At 45.4% G+C, this 23529-nt stretch overlaps 1 protein-coding gene across 2 annotated transcripts; it reads left to right on the forward strand.

The window, feature by feature from the left end:
• Window positions 1-27: 27 nt before the first annotated feature.
• Window positions 28-23409, forward strand: DHX33 (DEAH-box helicase 33). 2 transcript variants are annotated; one of them, XM_081220053.1, is made up of 12 exons: window positions 28-844; window positions 3381-3541; window positions 4206-4433; window positions 4577-4747; window positions 7849-8034; window positions 8771-8882; window positions 10018-10177; window positions 10336-10424; window positions 13552-13679; window positions 14060-14263; window positions 15909-15995; window positions 20746-20880. In XM_081220053.1, exons 1-12 carry the CDS (start codon window positions 556-558, stop codon window positions 20827-20829), a joined length of 1899 nt encoding a protein of 632 aa, XP_081076179.1. In that variant the 5' UTR covers window positions 28-555; the 3' UTR covers window positions 20830-20880. The 2 variants fall into 2 exon arrangements, with proteins under 2 accessions (XP_081076179.1, XP_081076178.1); XM_081220052.1 differs by lacking the exon at window positions 20746-20880 and adding an exon at window positions 20984-23409 and having other exon boundaries at window positions 30-844.
• Window positions 23410-23529: the final 120 nt, after the last annotated feature.

Below are 23529 nucleotides of genomic sequence, written 5' to 3' on the forward strand. Positions count from 1 at the left end.
GATTTTGTGACATCTGAATGACTCATCTCAGAGGCTCAGTTTCTTCATCTGTATACTGGGGATGATACCAGTATCTACTGTATAACATCAGTTATTTGGAGGATTAAATAACCAAATGTTTGTGTGCACCTCATTAATTTTACAAAATTAAATACTTTCCTTGAAGAGCGACTATTATTGTGGCAGAGAAAGGGAAACGCGTGTTTACTGGAAGGAAACAGTGTTAGCAGGACAAGAAAACCATGGCTGTTATCCAAAGTTAAGGACCCACGGAACCGTACACCCAGTCCTTCACTGTTGTAGCTCCGGACCTTTTTTCGGTTGTACCTCGGACCCTGCTCTCCCCGCCCTCAGGAAATGAAAGCCTGCTCACGCTGACAGTGCATGCTGGGAGTTGGAGTCCCCTTCCTAAAGGCTGCGGGTCGCGGTGGTATCAGCGGCGTCGCTGGGAGCCATCAGCACGTGGCGGGAAGGGGCGGCGCGCGCTAGCTGTCGGCTCCCGGGAGCGGCAGGAGCTACCCGCTTTCGCGCCTCCCGTCGTGTTGCCCTCCCGACATGCCCGAGGAGGCGGGCTTCCCGCCGGGCAAGAGATTCCGGCCGGGCGCCGGGCCTCCGAGGCGCGCCGGGTCCTGCCCTCACGGGCGGCGAGTGGTGATGCTGCTGACCGCGGGCGGCGGCGGCGGCCGCGGCGGAGGAGGCCGGAGGCAGCAGCCGCCCCTGGCCCAGCCCTCGGTCAGCCCCTACCCTGAGGCCGTGGAGCTGCAGCGCCGGAGTCTGCCCATCTTCCAGGCGCGGGGGCAGCTGTTGGCCCAGCTCCGAAACCTGGACAGCGCCGTCCTCCTCGGTGAGTGGCCGCGCCGGCGCGTCCTTCCTCTCTCCCCGTTCGAGCTCCGCGAGAACAGCTTTTCTTAGGTGTTTCTCCCCGTCTTTCACTCGTTTCTACAACAAACCTGACTGTCTTTTCTGTTCGGGGTCAGGAGAGTGGCCTTGGAGGAGTCAGACAAGCCCGTTCTGGAGGTGCTCACAGCCGGTGCGAGTGACGCGCGCCTTCGGCAAAGACTCGCCTTCTGTGCGGAAGGGTAGAGGGACGCAGCGGGAACTTTGGGAGCTTAGAAGAGTGGATCTGAGCCAGTCGGGGAGGGAGGCGTTGGACGCAGAGGAGAGAGCCTGCAGCATAAGAGACAAAGTGGAGGCGAGAGACGGTCCGGTCTGACGGAAGTAGCAGTTTCTGGTGCACGAATTAAGAGGCAGAGTTGAGGGCCGGGGACCAATTGCAAGGGGCTTTGATCCCCAACGTTTAAGTAAGAGGAGCTCCTGAAGGACCGAGAGGATGAGCCTCCAAAGAGGTGAAGGAGATCCAGAAGAGCTGATAACCTAAGGAACAGAGTTGTAAGAGGAAGGGAGTGAACAGATACAACAATGAAAATGGGGACCAGAAAATAGGGACCCAAAAAGTGCCCACTGGATTGGATGCGAGGTATCAATTGGGGATCGAGTTGAGCGCTGTTTCGGCAGAGCTCTGGGAGCTGATTTGTCACTGGGCTGAGGAGTAGGTAGGAGGTGAGGGCATGAAAGCAGTGGGAGCAGGCTTCTGTTTTTGACAAAAAGGAGGGGGACCTAGAGGAACTTGCAGATATTCATAGGTTCAGGGAAAGAACTCAGTAGAGAAGGAGGCTGAAGATGCAAAGCGGGCACTAATAGAGCAGAGATAGAGGGCATGGGGAAGGGGGGCCCTTGGCAACAAGGGCTAGATGCAGAGCTGGCCTGGATATCCAAGAGGAGGATGGATATCCAAGAGGCTGGGGGGCTGGAGAAAGGAGGTAAGAATGGGGGTGACTGCAGAAAAGCTTGCAGGGGGAAGTGGCGGGAGATCACCTTTGAGGACTTCACTTTCCTATGAAGTAGGCACGGGAGCTCTGATGAGGATGGGAGTTACAGGGTCCTTGGGGAGGATGGGGACAAAAGAAGGGCTGTAGAAACAAGAACAAGGATCAGCGGTGGTGCTGGTGCCCAGGTGCATTTAGCCCCACGGCAAACTCAGGTCATTGTCAGCACAGTTGGGTTATTTTACTATAGCAACACTCAGTTTCTTGGTGTAGGAGCAAAAAAGATGGACAGGGAGACATTGATCCAGGTTTGGGTTTTGCCTGATGAACTCAGCAGGAGGAGTGTAGAATAATCAAATCCTTTGTCCATGATTCGTGTCCGGGTCAGGAAGGATGAGCAGTCAGAGGGGAGAAAATGGAAGAACCACAGGACTGTAGAACTCTGTGAGGTCAGAGACGGGTACTGGTAGCCGTGGGGGGAGGGATGCACAACACAGGTTTACAGTTCTTTGTTCTGACTGGGCACTGGGAAGGGAACACAGGAGGGTAGAAAATAAGGTTGGGTGCTTACTGTATGCAGATGCTCAAGTACATGGAAGAGACTGACAGGCCATCTCTGCCCCCCAGGGCCCTCTGATATTGGAGGGGGACAGAAACATTTAAATACTTTCACACAGTTTAGGGTGATCAGTGATGGACGAGATGAACAAGGCTCTAAGCACAGAGGAGGCAGCGCAGCCCCTGGGGAGAGAGTTTGAGGTCTAACTCATCTTGTACAGTTTGTCATGCAGGCAGCGTGGGGGCAGATATTTCATAATAGTGTGGGCAAAGGCAGAGGGTTTGAAAGGAGGTGGAGGAGTTAGCTGTGGCTGCAGTGTAGGAGCAAATGTCTCTTCATGGCAGTGCATTTACACCTCGTTTATCCCTTTGAAAAGTAGGACATTTTAATATAACGTTTGTATTCCATTGTATGTTGTTACTATACTGGTTACTGTTGCTGACCGCTTACATTGTTTCTAATTTTTGGCTGTCATGATCAAAGTTGACTAAAACTCTTTTGAAGCTGTATTTTTATACACATCTTTATTTCCTTAGTAGCAAGTCCTGCAAGTGGAATTGTGGGTCAGAGGATACAACATTTTAAAGATTTTCCTAGTATAATGTGGCCCTCCAAGAAACAATCCCAATTAACACTCTGCTAGCAGTACATGTGGGTACACATTTTCCCGTGGCTTTATCAGCTTAGAGTATTTTCTTATCTTTTCCTTCTGACTTTGATCTGTTTTGTGAAGTATGTTTCAGTTTGCATTTTTTTAAAATTTTGACGTAGACCATTTTAAAAAAAAATTTTGATGTGGACCATTTTTTTTTTTTAGGCTGCATTGGGTCTTCCTTGAGGTGCTCGGGCTTCTCATTGCGGTGGCTTCTCTTGTTGCGGAGCACGGGCTGTAGGTGCGGGGGCGTCAGTAGTGTGGCATGCAGGCTCAGTAGTTGTGGCTCGTGGGCTCTGGGGCATGTCAATTTGCATTTAAATGAGACTTTTTTCTTTCCTAGGGGAAACCGGCTCTGGGAAGACAACGCAGATCCCTCAGTACCTGTATGAAGGGGGGATTGGCCGCCAGGCCATCATTGCCGTGACCCAGCCTCGTCGAGTGGCTGCTATCTCTCTGGCTACCAGAGTCTCAGACGAGAAGAGAACCGAACTCGGGAAGCTGGTACCTAACTTCCTTCTTTACTGACAGTTCTTGGTCCCCCAACCCCCACTCCCAGCCCCCGACTTTTATTTTTCTGAACAAGACTACTTATACATCTCAAGCTTCTTTCTTGCCACAATTGTTTCAGCCTCTCTCACAGTTCTTTACCAGTTCCTAAGAGATCAGAGGGTCTGTCAGTCCCACTTGCTTTGCTTTCGAAATCTGTTGGCACCTTGGATAAATTAGCTGTTTTTTCCTGAGCACTTTTAAGACTTCGGTAACATCTGCTAAGTCTTTTATCTACATATCTTTCTACAAACTTGTAAGCATTTTTCTAGTATGTAGGTGGGTATTGAGAATGAGTCCCAGAACTGTATATAAGTCAGATTTATTTGTGTTTGCGTGGGTGTCTACCCATTTGACTTAAAAACATCTTGGACATCTTTTCATATGTGTACATAGCTTCACTTGAAACTATGAAGTAGCTGGGAGGAGAAGACTAGTTTTAAATTCTTTGTAGTGTTTATCATCATTGCAGTTGAAGGCCTGTGTCCATCGCCCTGGGAGCAGGGCAGGGTAGGAATTGGTCCTGTTCGCTGCGATAACACTAACGCCTGGCACCGTGCCGGATACACTGGGTGCTGAACACGCGTTTGCTGAGTGAATGAGTCGTGTCTCCACACAGGTTGGCTACACAGTGCGCTTTGACGATGTCACCTCGGAGGACACGAAAATCAAGTTCCTGACGGATGGCATGCTTCTGCGCGAGGCCATTTCAGACTCCCTGCTTCGGAAATACAGCTGCGTCATTTTGGATGAAGCCCATGAACGGACTGTTCACACGGATGTGCTCTTTGGGGTGGTGAAAGCTGCCCAGAAGAGGCGAAAGGAGCTGGGGAAGCTGCCTCTCAAAGTAGGTGCAGCCTGTGCTGCTGAGGGACCCAGGGCAGAGGGCGTGGGGGTTGCGGGCCTCCTCGGTGGCCTTCAGGGCTCAGCAGGGGCACAAAAAGGCTGGTCCGAGCTTGTCCCCATCCTCCGCCCCTGTCTCGCACACAGGTGATTGTGATGTCGGCCACGATGGACGTGGACCTGTTCTCCCAGTATTTCAGTGGAGCCCCTGTCCTCTACCTGGAGGGCCGGCAGCACCCGATCCAGATTTTCTACACCAAGCAGCCCCAGCACGATTACCTGCATGCGGCCCTGGTCTCCGTCTTCCAGATCCACCAGGTAGGCACTGGGGTGCAGATTCCTGAGAAGGCCTGTTTGACCTCGAGCATTCAGCCTTGAAAAGAAAAGCTGCCAAACGAAACCATTTTGTGAGCTGTGTCCTGAAGTTGAATATGGAGTTCGTTTGCCATGTCCACGTTTTTATCCTTTTTCTCAGTGTCTTTTTTTTTTCTCTAAAAATAATAATTCAACCCTGACCAGCATCTTTCCTCAGCTGAGCCAGAAAACGTCCATATGTTAAAGCAGTGGCTTGCAAGCATATTTTGATTGGAACCCCCAGTAAGACACACATTTTATATTGCAACTCAGGACACAATGTGTAGAACTGAAGTGAGTCTTAGGAAACACAGTCTCCTTTTACTACCTGTGATGTCCTCTGGTATTTTCTGTCTCATTGAAAAAAAAAAAAAAGTTGGTGTACTAACCAATAATGGGTTGCAATTTAGAATTTTCTTTTTAAAAAAACGAAAAACTGTACAGAGAAACATTTCAATTTTTTTCATTTTATTGTTTACTTTAAATTTCGAGTGATTAAATCTCATTTTTTGGTTTAATTTGTATAAAATCAACTGTTTTTACCTTTCCATTAACTTTCTGAAAAAATCTAGAAGCCAACTTTTGAAAGCTAATTTTTATTTTAAGCTTAGTGATGGGTGTGTAGTTTAAAGTTTAAAAAGTCAAGTACTTAGTTCTAAAAAGCTCATAAAAGAACAGGAGCTGCTTTCACTTTCCCCGTCCAGATCCTGCTCTTGAAGGTACACCTTCAATTTCTTAACTGTTTCCCTTGGATGTTAGTTTCCTGTTCCTGACACATCCTCTCAAAATGATTATATCAGGATGTCTTTTTTTTTTTTAATTTATTTATTTATTTTTTGGCTGCGTTGGGTCTTTGTTGCTGCGCGGGCTTTCTTTAGTTGCGGCGAGCAGGGGCTACTCTTCGTTGCGGTGCGCAGGCTTATTGCGGTGACTTCTCTTGTGGAGCGTGGGCTCTAGGCGCACGGGCTTCAGTAGTTGTGTCTTGCAGGCTCTAGAGCACAGGCTCAGTAGCTGTGGTGCACGGGCTTAGTTGCTCCGCGGCATGTGGGATCTTCCCGGACCAGGGCTCGAACCCGTGTTCCCTGTATTGGCAGGCGGATTCTTAACCTGCGCCACCAGGGAAGCCCCAGGATGTCTTTTTAAATCAAATATCAGTCTTTACAATATTACGACCCTACATTGTGCACCATCGCAGTGCCTTGTTCCTGTTCCACACAGTCGTACAAGTTTTCTATGTACATACGGCCAATTTTTCCCCAAGGGTTCTAACATCTATCACATGCCAATCATGAATTTTTTTTTTTTTTTTTTTTTGCTTGTTTTGCCGTACGCGGGCCTCTCACTGTTGTGGCCTCTCCCGTTGTGGAGCACAGGCTCCGGATGCGCAGGCTCAGCGGCCATGGCTCACGGGCCCAGCCGCTCCGCGGCATGTGGGATCTTCCCGGACCGGGGCACGAACCCGTGTCCCCTGCCTCGGCAGGCGGACTCTCAACCACTGCACCACCAGGGAAGCCCCATGAATATTTTTTATGTGTTGAAACACAACCCACTTTTTCCCAGGTCCTTTATTTATGCTGCTTTTCTGCTCCAAACAGGTTGCTCTCCTAGGCCTCTGCACAGCTGTCCTCTTGGCTCTTCCCTCTGCCATCCTCCTGTGTTGAATCCCATGACAGCACCCCGTGTCTGCCCAGCCTCCTGGCCGCATCAGGTGGAGGAGGGGACTTGCGGGTTCAACTACACTGTACTCAGACTTCCAGCTGACACTTGGGTCCTCATGCCGGCACAAGCCCCCGAGGCTCGCTCTGAGCCCGAGCCTTTGTGGCTTCTCCAGGGAAGTGGGCGCACCGCTTTCCCACCACCCCGTCTGCACGCTCCCCTGTCGGGACTCCCTCTGCCCGGCCAAGTCACTCACTTCCCGCCCCGTCTCTTCATCTTTCAAAGATGGGTTGAAACCCTGTCTTCCTGGGCTTATACCTTCACCGTCATTTTGATAGTATTTGGAGAAGGTCAGTCTGCCTTGTTTAGCTGCTAAAAGCAAACTTGAGATGAGGATTTTTCATGAATAGTGCCTATAGGGCCCTCACGTTACATGGTGGCTTTGATGAGTCCTCCCCTTGATGAAGCTTTGACTGTTGCAGATTTTATCCTGGGAATTCCCTGGCAGTCCAGTGGTTAGGACTCGGTGCTTTTTACTACTGGGGCCTGGGTTCAATCCCTGGCCAGGGAACTAAGATCCTACAAGCCACGCCACCAAAAAAAAAAAAAAAAAAAGATTTTATCCTTTCTGTGTGTGTGCACCTCTGAACATGTTAATACCGGGCTAAAAAACTACATGCACACATATAAATACATAGATATATGTATTCATACATAGACATATATATATAGAGAGAGAGACACATACACATGCACAACATATAGATAATTGTTAAACATTTTTCAATTATTTTGCCAAACAAGTACTCTACAAATTAATGTATCTGAACCAGACGTCAAAGAAAGATTGGATCAATGGGTATGCAGTTAACACTTACCTGTTCTTCCCTTTGCGAGGTGAAGGATCCAGTTAAGCCTGGGATGTAAATCCCTTGTCCAAGTTCAGCGTGCTTTGGGGGTTTATGAAAGTACATTTGATGGCCTCATTCAACTAGGGCTCCTTTTCCAGCATGAGTGCTTCCGGCCATTTCCATGGATCAGGATTTCCCCAAGTTGTCTCTTTTGTCAGCTTCATCTTTCAAGATGATTATGAAAGGAAGGCAGCTTCATGCAGATTTTATTTGCTTGCCTGGTTGTGCTTTTCATGGCATTGTTCTTGCTGCAAAAGCAATCTGGCTATCTTTCTTCAAAATCTCCTTAATTCGTTTTTAAACAGAGCTGGCTAACTCGAGAAAGTTGGAGCTGTGCATTCTCCGTGTGGGTTTTCTCCCAGGGGAGACACCGATGTTTAGGCTCATTTATGTCTCCAGAGTTAAGAAAAATAACTGGGGAAGTTCATCAGTGACCATTGTTCTGTGCAAGCTGTGCTCCTGTCAAGGCCTAGTGATCCCACTCTTCCTTTTCTTTAGGAAGCCCCCTCCTCTCAGGACATCCTCGTGTTCCTCACTGGGCAGGAGGAGATCGAAGCCATGAGCAAGACCTGCCGGGACATTGCCAGACACCTCCCGGACGGCTGCCCCTCCATGCTGGTCCTTCCGCTCTATGCCTCCCTGCCCTACGCCCAGCAGCTGCGCGTCTTCCAGGGGGCCCCGAAGGTGAGTGCACCCCTTCTCCTGCCCAGCCCCATCCCTGGGTACCCAGATGGATGCACCAGTGGGGCCTGTGCTCCTGTCAGCAGGCTCCAGCTAAGGTGTGTGGGACAGGATGTGCAGGGACCACACACATGAACTGGAAAGACGCAGGAGGGTAATGCGGGGCTGCAGACGCGGCTCTCCCATGGTCAGCACAGGGAGACAGCTGTCCGGGGGTGAGGGAGAGGCAAAGGCAGAAGCCAGAGGCTCAGTGACTGACTCTTCCCAGGTCCACCGTTCACAGAGCGTGTGTCCACAATACGTTTCTTGGGTGCCCATGCTGAGCCAGGCACTGTGCCAGCACTTGACACATACTGTCTCTCATCCTCTCAGGAACCGCAAAGTGGGTCACCATCCCAGTTCCGAGGCCCCAGGGGTGAAGTGGCAGTTGCCCAGGGGGCACAGGAGGGGTAGCTGGCGGCCAGGACCCCAGCCCACATCTACCTGCTTCTGAATCTTGTGCCTCTCCCACCACACCTCATCGCCTCAAAATAAACTTTTAAGACTGAAACATGCCCCACACCCTACCCCGCCCCGCCCAGTTCAGTGATCAGCCATCAATGTTAAAGACTGTCATAACAAAAAAGTCTTCTCTTCTTGATCATGAGTGAGTTGTGACAATTCACGGTGAGGAATGTGTTTTAAAACTTCTGAATCATATGTGTGTCATATGGCTCTTTGGTTTTCTTCCTCCTTTTAGGGCTGTCGCAAAGTGATCATTGCAACCAACATCGCTGAAACCTCCATAACCATTACAGGAATAAAATATGTAGTTGACACGGGCATGGTTAAAGCAAAGAAGTATAACCCCGGTGAGAATTTGTAGCTCCTGATGTCTCTTCTCTGTAGAGTGAGCAGCCTGTGTCCCACAGTTTCCCCCAAATAATCGTCTCATGTCCGTAACTACCTGAGATTCGGGTGGCAGGCACCACAGTCCAGCAGTCAGGGCCAGAAAGGCACGTGAGGCAGGAAAGAAGAGCCCAGATGTGGCAAACTTGGGGACAGATGGTCAGGGACCTGGGCAGAGGGCATGAAACCCCGTCAGAAGGTAGGCGAGAATAATGGCCCTCAGGCCAGGGACAGCCTGATACCACATCAGAGGCTTCCTCGGAAATGACATCTGAGCAAGGCTGGTTTGACCTCCAGTCTCCCAGGGAGGAAGCAGACCCCCCCAGGCTGGGGCGAGGCACTAGCTATTTCCTGAGTGTGTGCGGTGGGCAGCTTGCTTCAAGTCATTTTTATTCAGGTCTGTTTTCTACCTTGCTTTACTCCACAGAGGATTTTGAGGCAGCTGAAATTATGGCTCCGGAACATTTAATTGAAATGCACTGCTGAGCCTTCAAGGGTGTTGTCATTCATGTGTGTCTCTGGGGACCACGTATGTGAAAGGGCTTGGTTCTCCAGTGCCTGGCACAAAATACACCTTTATGAGAAAATCGGTCTCATTCACTCCTAGGCGTAACAGCATTACATTGTCTCTCTTTTATAATAGAGCAGGAGGGAGGATGCAACACACAGGGGACTGGAGACATTTCATTCTTGGGTCATCGTTTGATGTGGGACCGACCATCCTAGTTTGCTGGAAACTGTCTCAGTTTTAGCACCGAGAGTCCCAAGTCCTGGGAGACCCCCTCAGTCCTAGGCAAACGGGGTTCTTGCCACCTGTGATCGAAGCCAAGGCCTCTGAATTCTACCCTCCTGGGTCCCTGCCCCAAGCACAAGGTCCTTCTGATGTTTTAGTCACAGATTTCACACGGTGTTCATAGCAAAGGCCTTGTTTCACCACAGACCAGTCTGGTTTCGTGCTTTCTGACGTAGGCTGGAGTTCTTCTGGACTCGTGTCACAGAAAGGATCCCTGGTGTTCTGAGCAGTGCTTCTCATTGTCCACGTTGTAGAGTTTGTTCATGTGACGAGCAAAGCACTAACGTGGGCCGTTCTCCCACCAGACAGTGGCCTGGAGGTGTTAGCTGTGCAGCGGGTGTCAAAGACCCAGGCCTGGCAACGCACAGGACGGGCTGGCAGAGAGGACAGTGGTATCTGTTACCGGCTCTACACGGAGGATGAGTTTGAGAAGTTTGAGAAGATGACGGTGCCAGAGATCCAAAGGTAGGCCCAAGGGGCTCCCACACCTACCCTTTGTCCCGAGGCTCCTGTCCCTGTGGCCCACATCCTCCAGCTGCCTCTCCTCGGTGGGCGGCTCTTGCCTTGCCGGCTTGGGGGTCAGGAACACCTGCGTGAACCACCTGCGTCTCTCACTCTTGCAGGTGTAACCTGGCGAGCGTGGTGCTGCAGCTTCTCGCAATGAAAGTCCCAAACGTGCTCACCTTTGACTTCATGTCCAAACCATCTCCAGGTAAGTGGGGTCTTCGGGAAGGTGTACGAAATGGACAGGAACAACCAGTGGACTCCAAAAAAAACCAACCAGGTCTTCCAGCGGTCTCCTTTAGTTTAATATAATTTGGTGGATAACAACCTTAACTCTCAGAGAAGAAACTCAGAATCACGAAAGGAAGGATGCGGTTCTGTCAGCGCCATCGCGGTGCAGAATCGGCGGCTTCACGTAGGCATCCTGGGCAGGTGCCGAGACCACAGGGACCAGTGAAGGTGGTTGAGGGGGTCCACAGGATACTGCAAACCTAACGAAATCGTACTTTTGCCAGCAAAAGCACTGAAAAGATGAAGTTTCTTTGCTTTTGACCAGAATTTGATGGGTCCCTGCCCTTCACGAATAATCTCTCCATGGTGGAAGGAAAACCAATTGGGAGTTTTAATGATGGTAGCTTAGTACTTGGCATCTCTTCAACATACACCATTTTCTTTTTTCTCTCTCTCCTTTTTTTTAAGTGAAGAAGCGCAACTGGTTAAAAAAGTAAACAGTCGATGGGTATACAGGGCCCCTCCGTGATCTCAGTTTCCCTCCTCTACAGCAACCACTGTGCACATTTCCCAGTGTCTTCTAGAGAAAATCTTTGCAAGTACATATAGCCTTTTATTTATTTATTTATCATATGAATTTTATTTCATCAGTCCTTGGACACGTATATTCCATCCTCCTCCCAGACCGGGGTGCCTGCAGAAAAGGGTTGTGATCTGGCGTCTCCAGCCCCAGGTGCAACAGCACTTAAGGGCCTTTCACGCAGCTTTCCAGCACTTCTTCCAGAAACAGGCCAAGAACAAAGGCACCAGCCTTCAAGACTGGGATCAACTTTGCTTTTGTTTTTTTTGGCTGCACGGCTTGTGGAATCTTATTTCCCTGACCCCGGCCCTCCGCAGTGAGAGCGTGTAGTCCTAACCACTGGACCTCCAGGGAATTCCATATAGTCTTTTTTTAAAGCACAAATAGCAACACACATTGTGCACTGTTCTACACTTTCTTTTCTTTCACTTGCTAAATCTCTACATACAAACGAGGCACATTCCTGTCAGGTGGAAATATCGAAGCCACACCTGTGCATCCGTTACCAGGGCTGCAAAGCCTCCAGAGGCTGCCGCACTCCCCACCTCAAGTTAACCACCTCCCAGGTTTTGTCCGTGAATCCCTCGCTTTTCTTGAATATTTTATTCCATGCACGTGCATTGTTTCGGTTGGCATGTTTATGCCTCGATTTCCCAGTGACCTTCCCTTTTCGTTCATCATGTTTTATAAGGTTTAGGTCTGATGCATTTTCATTACTAAATACTGTCTAGTCTATGAATAAACCAGAATGCATTTATCCTTCTCCTACCGATAGACATTGGCACATTGCTTTTTCTTTTCTTTTTTTTTTGGTCCCACCACTGCTATCCCCTGCCACTTTCCCCCACTTGGTGTCCATACGTTTGTCCTCTACATCTGTGTCTCTATTTCTGCCCTGCAAACCGGTTCATCTGTACCATTTTTCTAGATTCCACATATATGTGTTAATATATGATATTTGTTTTTCTCTTTCTGACTTACTTCGCTCTGTATGACAGTCTCTAGGTCCATCCAAGTCTCTGCAAATGACCCAATTTCATTCCTTTTTATGGCTGAGTGATATTCCATTGTATATATGTACCACATCTTCTTTATCCATTCATCTAGCAATGGGCATTTAGGTTGCTTCCATGTCCTGGCTATTGTAAATAGTGCTGCAGTGAACATTGGGGTGCATGTGTCTTTTTGAATTATGGTTTCCTTAGGGTATATGCCCAGTAGTGGGGTTGCTGCGTCGTATGGTAGTGCTATTTTTAGATTTTTAAGGAACCTCCATACTGTTCTCCATAGCGGCTGTATCAATTTACATTCCCACCAACAGTGGAAGAGGGTTCCCTTCTTTCCGCACCCTCTTCAGCATTTGTTGTTTGTAGATTTTCTGATGATGCCCATTCTAACTGGTGTGAGGTGATACCTCATTGTAGTTTTGATGTGCATTTCTCTAATAATTAGTGATGTTGAGCAGCGTTTCATGTGCTTCTTGGCCATCTGTATGTCTTCTTTGGAGAAGTGTCTATTTAGTTCTTCTGCCCATTTTTTTATTAGGTTGTTTGTTTTTTTAATATTGAGCTGCTTGAGCTGTTTATATATTTTGGAGATTAATCCTTTGTCCGTTGTTTCATTTGCAAATACTTGCTCCCATTCTGAGGGTTGTCTTTTTGTCTTGTTTATAGTTTCCTTTGCTGTGCAAAAGCTTTTAAGTGTCATTACGTCCCATTTGTTTATTTTTGTTTTTATTTCCAGTACTGTAGGAGGAAGGTCAAAAAAGATCTTGCTGTGATTTATGTCAAAGAGTGTTTTTCCTATGTTTTCCTCTAAGAGTTTCATAGTGTCTGGTCTTACATTTAGGTCTTCAATCCATTTTGAGTTTATTTTTGTGTGTGGTGTTAGGGAGTGTTCTAATTTCATTCTTTTACATGTAGCTGTCCAGTTTTCCCAGCACCACTTATCGAAGAGACTGTCTTTTCTCCATTGTATATCCTTGCCTCCTTTGTCATAGATTAGTTGACCATAGGTGCATGGTACATTGCTTTTTTCACTTAATGTATTTTACAGATCATTTCCCCTCTGTGTAGATACTTATTACATTCTTAGAATTGCATCTTTATTCTTTAATAGGCAGTGCATTTTCATGGTTCAAATTTAAAAAGAATAAGATAGTAAATAGTGTCCTTCTCACCAGGGGCCTCTGAGGCACCTGGTATTTCCATTGTTGTGTGTGTGTGTCTGGAGATGCAGATCCCTGTACGATGTCCGAGTATATCTGGGGGTGAAATTCATAAGTGTAACTTGGCTGGGTTTCAGATTTACACACATATTGCCAAATTGCAGGCCACTATTTAAAGAGAATTGAGCTGAAGACAATGTTGTCCTTAACGGCTTTGAAAAGCACCTCATGGGGACAGCGTGGTTGTGGTCTTTGGTGTGCTTTGACGTAGGCTTCTCAGAAGTGCCCCGAAGTAATGAACTAGCTGCAGCTTCGTCCTGTTTTGAATGTTCGACTCCTTTTTATGTCTTTCTTTAGATCACGTTCAGGCAGCCATCGCCCAGCTGGAGCTGTTGGGTGCCCTTGAAAACAAGGACGGCCAGCTCACCCTGACTCCAATCGGAAGAAAGATGGCGGCTTTCCCGTTAGAACCCAAATTTGCCAAAGTAAATGATTCCTCTCCTCAGTCCCCTTTCTGTGTGTTACGGGTCAGCCATCCCAGAGGAGACTCCTTAACCCAGTGATTCTAGATTAATCTTCACTTTTTCTCTTAAATAATTATTAATGCCTACTTTGTGCCTGACTCTGACTTACGCTCAGTGTGGGATTCAAGCCATATTAAGTCATGAGCCCTACCCACATGGAATCATGCAGGGAAGGCAGCCCTCTGTCTTACAGAAAGTAAAATAACATACGTAGTCATGGTTTTAGAAACACCTGCCCCTTAACGCCTTACAAGGGAAGCTGCAAAAGCAATATATGGAAATACTTTATTCAGAAGCCAGGAGAAAACTAGGCTTACACAGTATTTAATTGTGATTTGCAGACCATCCTCCTGTCCCCCAAATTCCACTGCACGGAGGAGATACTGACCATCATCTCCCTGCTGTCAGTGGACAGCGTTCTCTACAACCCCCCCTCCCGGCGGGATGAAGTGCAGGCTGTGCGGAAGAAGTTCATATCCAGCGAGGGCGATCATATCACCCTGCTTAACATCTACCGGGCCTTCAGGAACACAGGCAGAAACAAGGTAGGCCTTGTCTTGTTCCCCTTCTCATACGATGCCTCCTTCTGGGCCTGTGAATGGCAGATGTCATTTCAGAAATGTCTGCACACAGGGAGGTTACCAGGGAAGGCATGATTCCCGTCTTTCCCTCTGCTTATGTTTAACTCATACATAGCATTGGCCAGTTCGTTAAGTATTTGTTGACCCAGTTTGTTAGCTACAAAATGGTTTGTTTCCCCACCTGCCCCTAGCTTTCTTCATAGCAGATTTTGCTTGTATTTCAGTTCCCTGGACCAAGATGGAAAATGGCAGTATTTTCTTTCACTTATCAATAAAATAAAATAGAATAAAATCAGTCATTGTAGGGAGTTCCCTGGTGGCCTAGTGGTTAGGATTCCGGGCTCACTGCCATGGCCCAGGTTCAGTCCTTGGTCAGGGGATTGAGATCCCGCAAGCTGGGTGGCGTGGCCCACCAAAAAAAAAAAAATCAGTAATTGTGCTATAGCATGCATGCTTTATCTGTGCTTTAATGCAAAACAAAAACAGAAAAAATAGCCACCACCCAGTTTCAGTAGTTGTAAACATTTTGCTGTATTTGCCTCAATTTATTTTTAAGGAAATAAAATGCTGTGGACACAACAAGAGCCCTGAGCTGCCCCTTTTGCAGTCCTTCCTCCCTTCTGTAACCCCTGTCAAGTCTGTCTGGGTCCTGGTGGGCAACAATGTGCTTTTACTTTGTATCCACAGGCGTTGCTTGCTATAAATGCTTCTTCACGCTACCTTTTTGCAACTGGTTTCCGTCTCCTCACCTGCAGTGCCCATCCCGTCCAGGTCTCTTGTGCACAAGGGGGAGAGTTGCTCTGGGGTCGACACCCAGGAGTGGACCTGCCGGTCTTTGGGCAGCTGCATCAAGCTTTCCCAGCTGGCATGTGTGTCCACCTCTTTATCCTCCCCGGAGTAGTGTAGAGGAGTTTCGATTTCCACCAGCCTCTCCAGCTCTTAGTTGAAATGATTTTTCATTTTTGCCACGTTGAGGGATGTGAAGTAGTATCTCAGTTATTTGAAACTGCAGTGCCTTGATTCCTCAAGAGACCGAGAAGCTTTGCTTAAGTTTATTGTCATTTGTAGTTAATCTTCTGTGAGTGGTCCATCCATATCCTTTGTTGTTTTTCTACTGGAGTATTGGTCATTTTCTCACTGATTTGTAGGAGTTTATTTATTTGTTTATTTTTTAATGTATTCTGGAGGTAATCATTCTTTGCTGGGTGTAGTGATGCAGATATCCCAGTCATTAGCTTTTTTCATCGTGACTTGACCTATGGAATTTTATAGTTCTACTTCAGTTTAAATTTTTACTGTTTTCCTTTATGGTTCATGCTTTTTGCTATAAAGATATTTTCCTTTTATTTATTTTTGGCAACTGAAGTTTTCCATCTGAATTAGAACAGTGTTCTAAAAATTATGCTGGGACTTCCCTGGCAGTCCAGCGGTTAAGACTCTATGCTTCCACTGCAGGGGGCATGGGTTCGATTCCTGGTTGGGGAGCTAAGATCCCGCATGCCGTGTGGTGTGGCCCAAAATTTTTTTTTAATTAAAAATTAAAATTGTGCTATGTTTTTTTCTTTATAGAAATGAGAGGACTGTGATATCTCTTTTTTCTCCTATTCAGGATTGGTGCAAAGAGAATTTTGTCCACAGCAAGAATATGATGCTGGTAGCTGAAGTCAGATCACAGCTGAGAGATATCTGCCTAAAGGTATTCTTCTTCCTGGTGTTGTCTGCGGGGCTAAGCTGTCACTTTTTTCTAGGTGAAAAATTTCAGGTTGCTTATTGCAAGTGATCGCAAAAAAAACCCTCTCATTGTAGGAAAATTTTTAAATAAGGAAGAAAGTAAAAATTACCCACAGCTCCACCTCTCGTCAGTTTGGTCTGTTTCTTCATAGCCCTGTTTTTAAATGAATTTTTTACATCATTAGTTACATTGTGTATATAATTTATATTTAGCTTTTATAAACTTTAAAAGTATTTTCCAATGTTATTAGAACTCTTCCTAAGATTTGTTCTTTTAGTGGAAATATCTTTGTTATTTTTTTTCAGATTACGAAAGCTGTGCATAATTGTTACAAATTGATACAGTGCAGAAAATAGTGATATATAGTGCAGAAAGTGTAAAAGTCTCCTTAATCCTGCCCCTCCAAAGATAAATAATAGTGTGGTGTAGATCCTTCTAGAATTTTTTCCTGTGTATGTATGTTTTTGTATATGTGTGTGTATACACATATACATGGATACATATATAAAATTTTCTTTTTTTTCCTTATTTTAATAGATTTTTATTGGCGTATAATTGCTTCACAATACTGTGTTAGTTTCTGTTGTACACCAAAGTGGATCAGCCATATGCATACATATATCCCCATATCCCCTCCCTCTTGAGCCTCCCTCCCATCCTCTCTATCCGACCCCTCTAGGTCATTGCAAAGCACCTAGCTGATCTCCCTGTGCTATTCTGCTGCTTCCCACTAGCTATCTATTTTACATCTGGTAGTGTAAATATGTCGATGCTACTCTAACTTGCCCCAGCTTCCCCCTCCCACCCCATGTCCTCAAGTCCATTCTCTAGGTCTACATCTTTATTCCTGCCCTGCAGCTAGGTTCATCAGTACCATTTTTTTTAGATTCCATACATATATGTTAGCATACGGTATTTGTTTTTTTCTTTCTGACTTACTTCACTCTGTATGACAGACTGTAGGTCCATCCATCTCACTACAAATAACTCAATTTCATTTCTTCTATAGCTGATAAATATTCCATTGTATATATCATACCACACCTTCTTATCCATTCATCTGTCGATGGACATTTAGGTTGGTTCCGTGCCCTGGCTATTGTAAATAGTGCTGCAATGAACATTGTGGTACATGTCTCTTTTTGAATTATGGTTTTCTCAGGGTATATGCCCAGTAGTGGGATTGCTGGGTCATATGGTAGTTCTATTTTTAGTTTTTTAAGGAACCTCCATACTGTTCTCCATAGTGACTGTATCAATTTACATTCCCACCAACAGTGCAAAAGGGTTCCCTTTTCACCACACCCTTTCCAGCATTGATTGTTTCTAGATTTTTTGATAATGGTCATTCTAACTGGTGTGACGTGATACCTCATTGTAGTTTTGACTTGCATTTCTCTAATAATTAGTGATGTTGAGCATCTTTTCATGTGCCTCTTGGCCATCTGTATGTCTTCCTTGGTGAAATGTCCATTTAGGTCTTCTGCCCCCCCCTTTTTTTTAAATTTATCCATTTATTTATTTTTGGCTGCATTGAGTCTTTGTTGCTGCATGCGGGCTTTCTCTAGTTGCTGCGAGCGGGGGCTACTCTTTGTTGCAGTGCGCAGGCTTCTCATTGCGGTGGCTTGTCTTTGTTGCAGAGCACAGGCTCTAGGCGCACGGGCTCAGTAGTTGTGGAATGCAGGCTCTAGAGCGCAGGCTCAGTAGTTGTGGCACAAGGGCTTAGTTGCTCCACGGCAAGTGGGATCTTCCCGGACCAGGGCTCGAACCCATATCCCCTGCGTTGGCAGGTGGATTCTTTACCACTGAGCCACCAGGGAAGTCCTTCTGCCCATTTTTTAATTGGATTGTTTGGTTTTTTGATATTGAGCTCCGTGAGCTGTTCGTATATTTTGGAGATTAATCCTTTGTTGTTTCATTTGCAAATATTTTCTCCCGTTCTGAGGGTTGTCTTTTTGTCTTGTTTATGGTTTCCTTTGCTGTGCAAAAGCTTTTATGTTTAAATAAGTTCCATTTGTTTATTTTTGTTTTTATTTCCATTACTCTAGGAGGTAGGTCAAAAAAGATCTCGCTGTGATTTATGTCAAAGAGTGTTTTTCCTATCTTTTCCTCTAAGAGTTTTATAGTGTCTGATATTACATTTAGGTCTTTTCCACTTGGAGTTTATTTCTGTGTATGGTGTTAGGGAGTGTTCTAATTTCATTCTTTTACATGTAGCTGTCCAGTTTTCCCAGCACCACTTATTGAAGAGGCTACCTTTTCTCCATTTTATGTTCTTGCCTCCTTTGTCTTAAATTAGGTAACCATATGTGTGTGAGTTTATCTCTGGGCTTTCTATCCTGTTCCATTGATATATATTTCTGTTTTTGTGCTGGTACCATACTGTCTTGATTACTGTAACTTTGTGATATAGTTTGAATTCAGGGCGCCTGATTCCTCCAGCTCCGTTTTTCTTTCTCAAGATTGCTTTGGCTATTCAAGGTCTTTTGTGTTTCCATACGAATTGTAAAATTTTTTGTTCTAATTCTGTGAAGAATGCCATTGGTAGTTCGATAGGGATTGCATTGAATCTGTAGATTGCTTTGGGTAATATAGTCATTTTCACTATATTGGTTCTTCCAATCAAAGAACATGGAATATTTCTCCATCTGTTTATGTCATCTTTGATTTCTTTCATCAGTGTTTTATAGTTTTCTGAGTACAAGTCTTTCCCCTCCTTAGGCAGGTTTATTCCTGGGTATTTTATTCTTTTTGTTGCGACGGTAAATGGGATTGTTTCCTTAATTTCCCTCTCTGATTTTTTGTTGTTAGTGTATAGGAATGCCAGAGATTTCTGTGCATTAATTTTGCATCTTGCAACCTTACCAAATTCATTGATTAGTTCTAGTAGTTTTCTGGTAGCATCTTTAGGATTTTCTATGTATAGTGTCATGTCATCTGCAAACAGTGACAGTTTTACTTCTTCTTTTCCAATTTGTATTCCTTTTATTTCTTTTTCTTCTCTGATTGCAGTGGCTAGGGCTTCCAAAACTATGTTGAATAAGAGTGGCGAGAGTGTACATTCTTGTCTTGTTGCTGACCTTAGTGGAAATGCTTTCAATTTTTCACCATTGAGTATGATGCTTGCTGTGGGTTTGTCATATATAGCCTTTATTATGTTGAGGTAGGTTCCCTCTATGCCCATTTTCTAGAGAGTTTTTATCATAAATGGGTGTTGAATTTTGTCAAAAGCTTTTTCTGTGTCTATTGAGATGATCATATGGTTTTTACTCCTTAATTTGTTAACGTGGTGTATCATATTGATTGATTTGCATATATTGAAGAATCCTATGGGGTGAAGCAAAAGCACTTCTAAGAGGGAAGTTTATAGCAATGCAATCTCACCTCAAGAAACAAGAAAAATCTCAAATAAACAATCTAACCCTACACTTAAAACAACTAGAGAAAGGAGAACAAAGAAAACCCAAAGTCAGTAGAAGGAAAGAAATCATAACAATCAGAGGAGAAATAAATGAAATAAAAATGAAGAAAACAATAGCAAAGATCAATAAAACTAAAAGCTGGTTCTTTGAGTAGATAAACAAAATTGATAAACCCTTAGCCAGACTCATCAAGACAAAAAGGGAGAGGACACAAATCAATAAAATTAGAAATGAAAAAGGAGAAATCACAACTGACACCACAGAAATGCAGAGGACTACTATATGCCAATTGAAACCGTAATTAAAAATCTTCCAGCAAACAAAAGTTCAGGACCAGATGGCTTCACAGGTGAATTCTATCGAATATTTAGAGAAGAGCTAACACCAATCCTTCTCAAACTCTTCCAAAAAATTGCAGAGGGAGAAACACTCCCAAATTCATTCTACGAAGCCACCATCACCCTGATACCAAAACCAGAAAAAGATATCACAAAAAAGGAAAATTATAATCCAATATCACTGATGAACATAGATGCAAAAATCCTGAACAAAATACTAACAAACAGAATCCAACAACACATTAAAAGGATCATACACCATGATAAAATTTTCTTTTTAAAACAAAATATATAACACTTTGTTTTGCAATTTGCTTTTTTCCACTTGGAGTACTTCTTGAATACTTTGTGTCTAGGCTGTCTTGCAGTGCCTGCATATCTCTATCTCGTTCTTTTTAGTGACTTCATAGCATTTCACTGTATTCACTACAGTTTATTTAGCCCAGCCCCTAATGGTGGTCATTTAGGTTGTGCTATAATGATCATCCTCCTACATAAGTGTTTGTGCTGTGGTACACATAGAATGAACTTTTAGGTGGGGAATTTAGATTTTGATAGACATTGCCAAATCATCAACCAACAAGTTTCCTATCAGCTTATATTCCCTCTTAGAGGACATAATGTTTATATATTCAATGGCTCTATGACACGCCACATTTTACCTCAAAGGTGGGGTTGTTTGTGTTCACGTTCTCCTGGGTTGAGCACTGAGAGAGTGTCTACTTTTTGCTGCTGTGAGCAACTCTGTGGTGACTGTCTTTGTGTGTAAGGCGTCTTTTGAGACAGCCCGCGGCATGGACCATCCGCACGTCCGTAGGGGACAGTTGTCACCCTTACCCAGGCCTGTGCCTGATGCCAGCGGCCCATTGTTAGCACTAAAGTGACTTCTTCTCATAGTAGCTTGTTGTGTTCTGCATTATACACATTTTTCCAACCCTTCTTGTACTTGAACAGCTTTCCTGCCAGACCATCCCTTGGCTTCGTGAGTTCCCTCATTTTCTATTGACAGTAGACATGGTGCTTCTCCACCAGCACTGATCTCAGGCGTCGCAGGCAGCCGCCCGGGTGTCAGCCTCCACCGTGGGCCCTGCACCCTGGACCGCACTGGGGGCACGTGGCTCCATCCACCATGGGTGGCGGCACAGTACTCACGTCTGGGGTCTTCTCCATGTCTCACTTCCTCCCAAACCAGATGTCCATGCCGATCCTGTCGTCGCGAGGGGACACAGAGAGCGTCCGCCGCTGCCTGGCGCACAGCCTCTTCATGACCACCGCCGAGCTGCAGCCCGACGGGTCCTATGCCACCACGGACACCCACCAGCCCGTGGCCATCCACCCCTCGTCCGTTCTCTTCCACTGCAAGCCGGCCTGCGTCGTGTACACGGAGCTGCTCGTCACCAACAAGTGCTACATGCGCGACCTGTGCGTCGTGGACCCCGAGTGGCTGTACGAGGCTGCCCCCGACTTCTTCAGGAGGAAGCTGAGGGCCTTCAGGAACTGAGCCGCCCGGGGCGGGAGCTGGGCCGCAGCCGGCCTCGCTGCGGACTCTCAGGCTGGCACCCAGAGCGGTCGTATTGAGCGGATTATGCCCGGCCTCTGGGAGCTTGAAAGCATCTCTGTCTAAGCCCCTCAGACTGAACCTCCCAGACATGCAGCGGCCTTGGAGACTTCAAAATGATACTTTCAGTTCTTGCTCGGCGACTTTGGGTGACTTAGTTAACTTCTGAGCCTCAGTTTCCCTATCTGCCAAGTGGGGGTGATAATAATAATACTTACAGGGTGGGGGTCATGAGGTTTAGAGCAAATGAAAGGAAAGTACCCAGAGCTGTGCCCGCCCGCGATAAACACGCCTGAATCGTGAGCCGTGGAGCTCGGTTGCTGTTACTGCTTTTCTACGTGAGGTGAACCAGGTACAACAAAACCCCCTGAGTTCTCGAGACTGAGGGGGATTGTCTGGAAAGGGGACCACCAGAGGTCACAGAGCTGTTGACCTTGGATCTATTTTAACTTCTATCTGCATGGAGTTTTATAACAGAAAACAGAAGAGATTAACTTCTGTTTCAGGAGGGAGGTGCTTTTGGGCCATGAACACTTGAGCCTAAGGAGTGTCTCTGAGCTGAGCTTAAGGCATTTCTCCTCTGGCCCTGCGGGTGGGCGGAGGTGAGAACACAGGCAGCTTTGGCTCATCCATCACCTCATCTAGTGTTTATGTTCTTTTATTTATTTCCTATGGTCATTTCCTATGATCGTTTTTCCTTCTTAGGGACCTGGGGACAGCCTGGCTTTGCCACTCGGCCCTCTCTAGCCCTCATTTTCCATATTTGTCAGAGGGGATTAGAGGGTCTCCACAGTCTCTTCCTGTTTTCATATTTTGAGGAAGGAAAAGACACCAAAAGTCCTTCTTAGCTATTTAATTATCAAAAGCAAATAATCTTTCCCCAGAGAATGCTATGCCTTAGAAGACGCCAAGATTTAGCCCTTTTATTGTGCTTAATTGGTCAAAATACACATGTGCAGTATTTTGGTTATTCCTTTATTTAATAGAGGCCTAGGATGTTTAGGGTTCAAAAGGTATTGGTAAAAGAAAATATTGTATTTTTAATAAAATGTTCAAAAGGTATTGGTAAAAGAAAATATTGTATTTTTAATAAAACGTTCATCATGCTGGTAAAAAATTGGGAGTGGGGTAATTTATTATGTTCCTCAGCAAATTATATAGAGGAATTCTCTGGGACAAGTAAAATTTAAAATTTTAAAAATAGCTTCTATGTTTCTGTACAGAAATATATTTATCACTAACATTCTGGTAGAGTTTTCATACAGTAGTTTTTTATCGGGCTTTTTAAAAAGTTAACTTTTAACATAGCTGCTCAGGGATTAAATCATATTGGAAAAGCTGGTCTGACTCTCCATATTACTACAAAGAAATACATGGTTGTTTACATTCAGCTGCAGGGGATAGATAAGTACACTTTAAACTTTCTTAAGAAAGTTAAATGTTTCACAGTGATGTTGCAATCTAACCTTGAGCTATTCTTTTCAATCCTACAATCTCCAGTGGTGTGCCACCTTTTTTCCAACCTGTGAAATCCATATCTAGGTGAATCACTAGCTCCCTTGAGCAGCTTCATGTAAATAGATGCACTCCAAGCAGATCACATGCCTCAGATGTTTGTCTTCTGCTTCTAGTAATCATGGAGTGTGAAACCTCCAGAGCAGCATAGATCTAAAAACTGCCAACACCCAGTTCTTGGTAAAAAACCTTTGGTAAAGAGATGCCAGAATGGAGACAAGTTTTTGCTCTGTGGATAAGACTGATTATATACTGTGATGCATAAATCCATTTAATCCAGCTGTCAAGAAATGCTTAGAACTGTGGCCAGGCATCTAAGATACCATTCCTTGTGCATAGAAGGAAACACTGCACCTGTGGGGAAGCAAGAATTTCATTATATTTTATTTGATCAGAATATTATAACTTGCAGCAAAAAAAAAATCTAGTTGGTTCAGGTTTATGTTGTATTTTGAGAGTCTCTTCTTGTTCAAACAGAGCTCTAAAGAAGCACTGGCTCTTGTATATAATGCTCAGATTTGCACATGACTATCAAATCCATTAAAAGTGAATCTTGTACATGTGTGAGGCTTCTTTCTTGGGTCTCCTTTCCCTTATTCACAGAATGCTGTTTAGAATATACTAAGTATGTCTTATCTTTGCCACTTGATTTGGGAAGACTTACT

Source organism: Mesoplodon bidens (genome assembly GCF_964165515.1).
Source record: "Mesoplodon bidens genome assembly, chromosome: 19".
NCBI classification, from domain to species: Eukaryota; Metazoa; Chordata; class Mammalia; order Artiodactyla; family Ziphiidae; genus Mesoplodon; species Mesoplodon bidens.

Bases quoted from the DNA above. Each gene is read 5' to 3' on its own strand.
- DHX33 (XM_081220052.1), top strand. From the start codon at position 556: ATGCCCGAGGAGGCGGGCTTCCCGCCGGGCAAGAGATTCCGGCCGGGC. The intron at 4,434-4,576 runs GTAGGTGCAGCC...TCTCGCACACAG, and splicing joins TGGGGAAGCTGCCTCTCAAA to GTGATTGTGATGTCGGCCAC. The intron at 10,178-10,335 runs GTAGGCCCAAGG...TCACTCTTGCAG, and splicing joins ACGGTGCCAGAGATCCAAAG to GTGTAACCTGGCGAGCGTGG.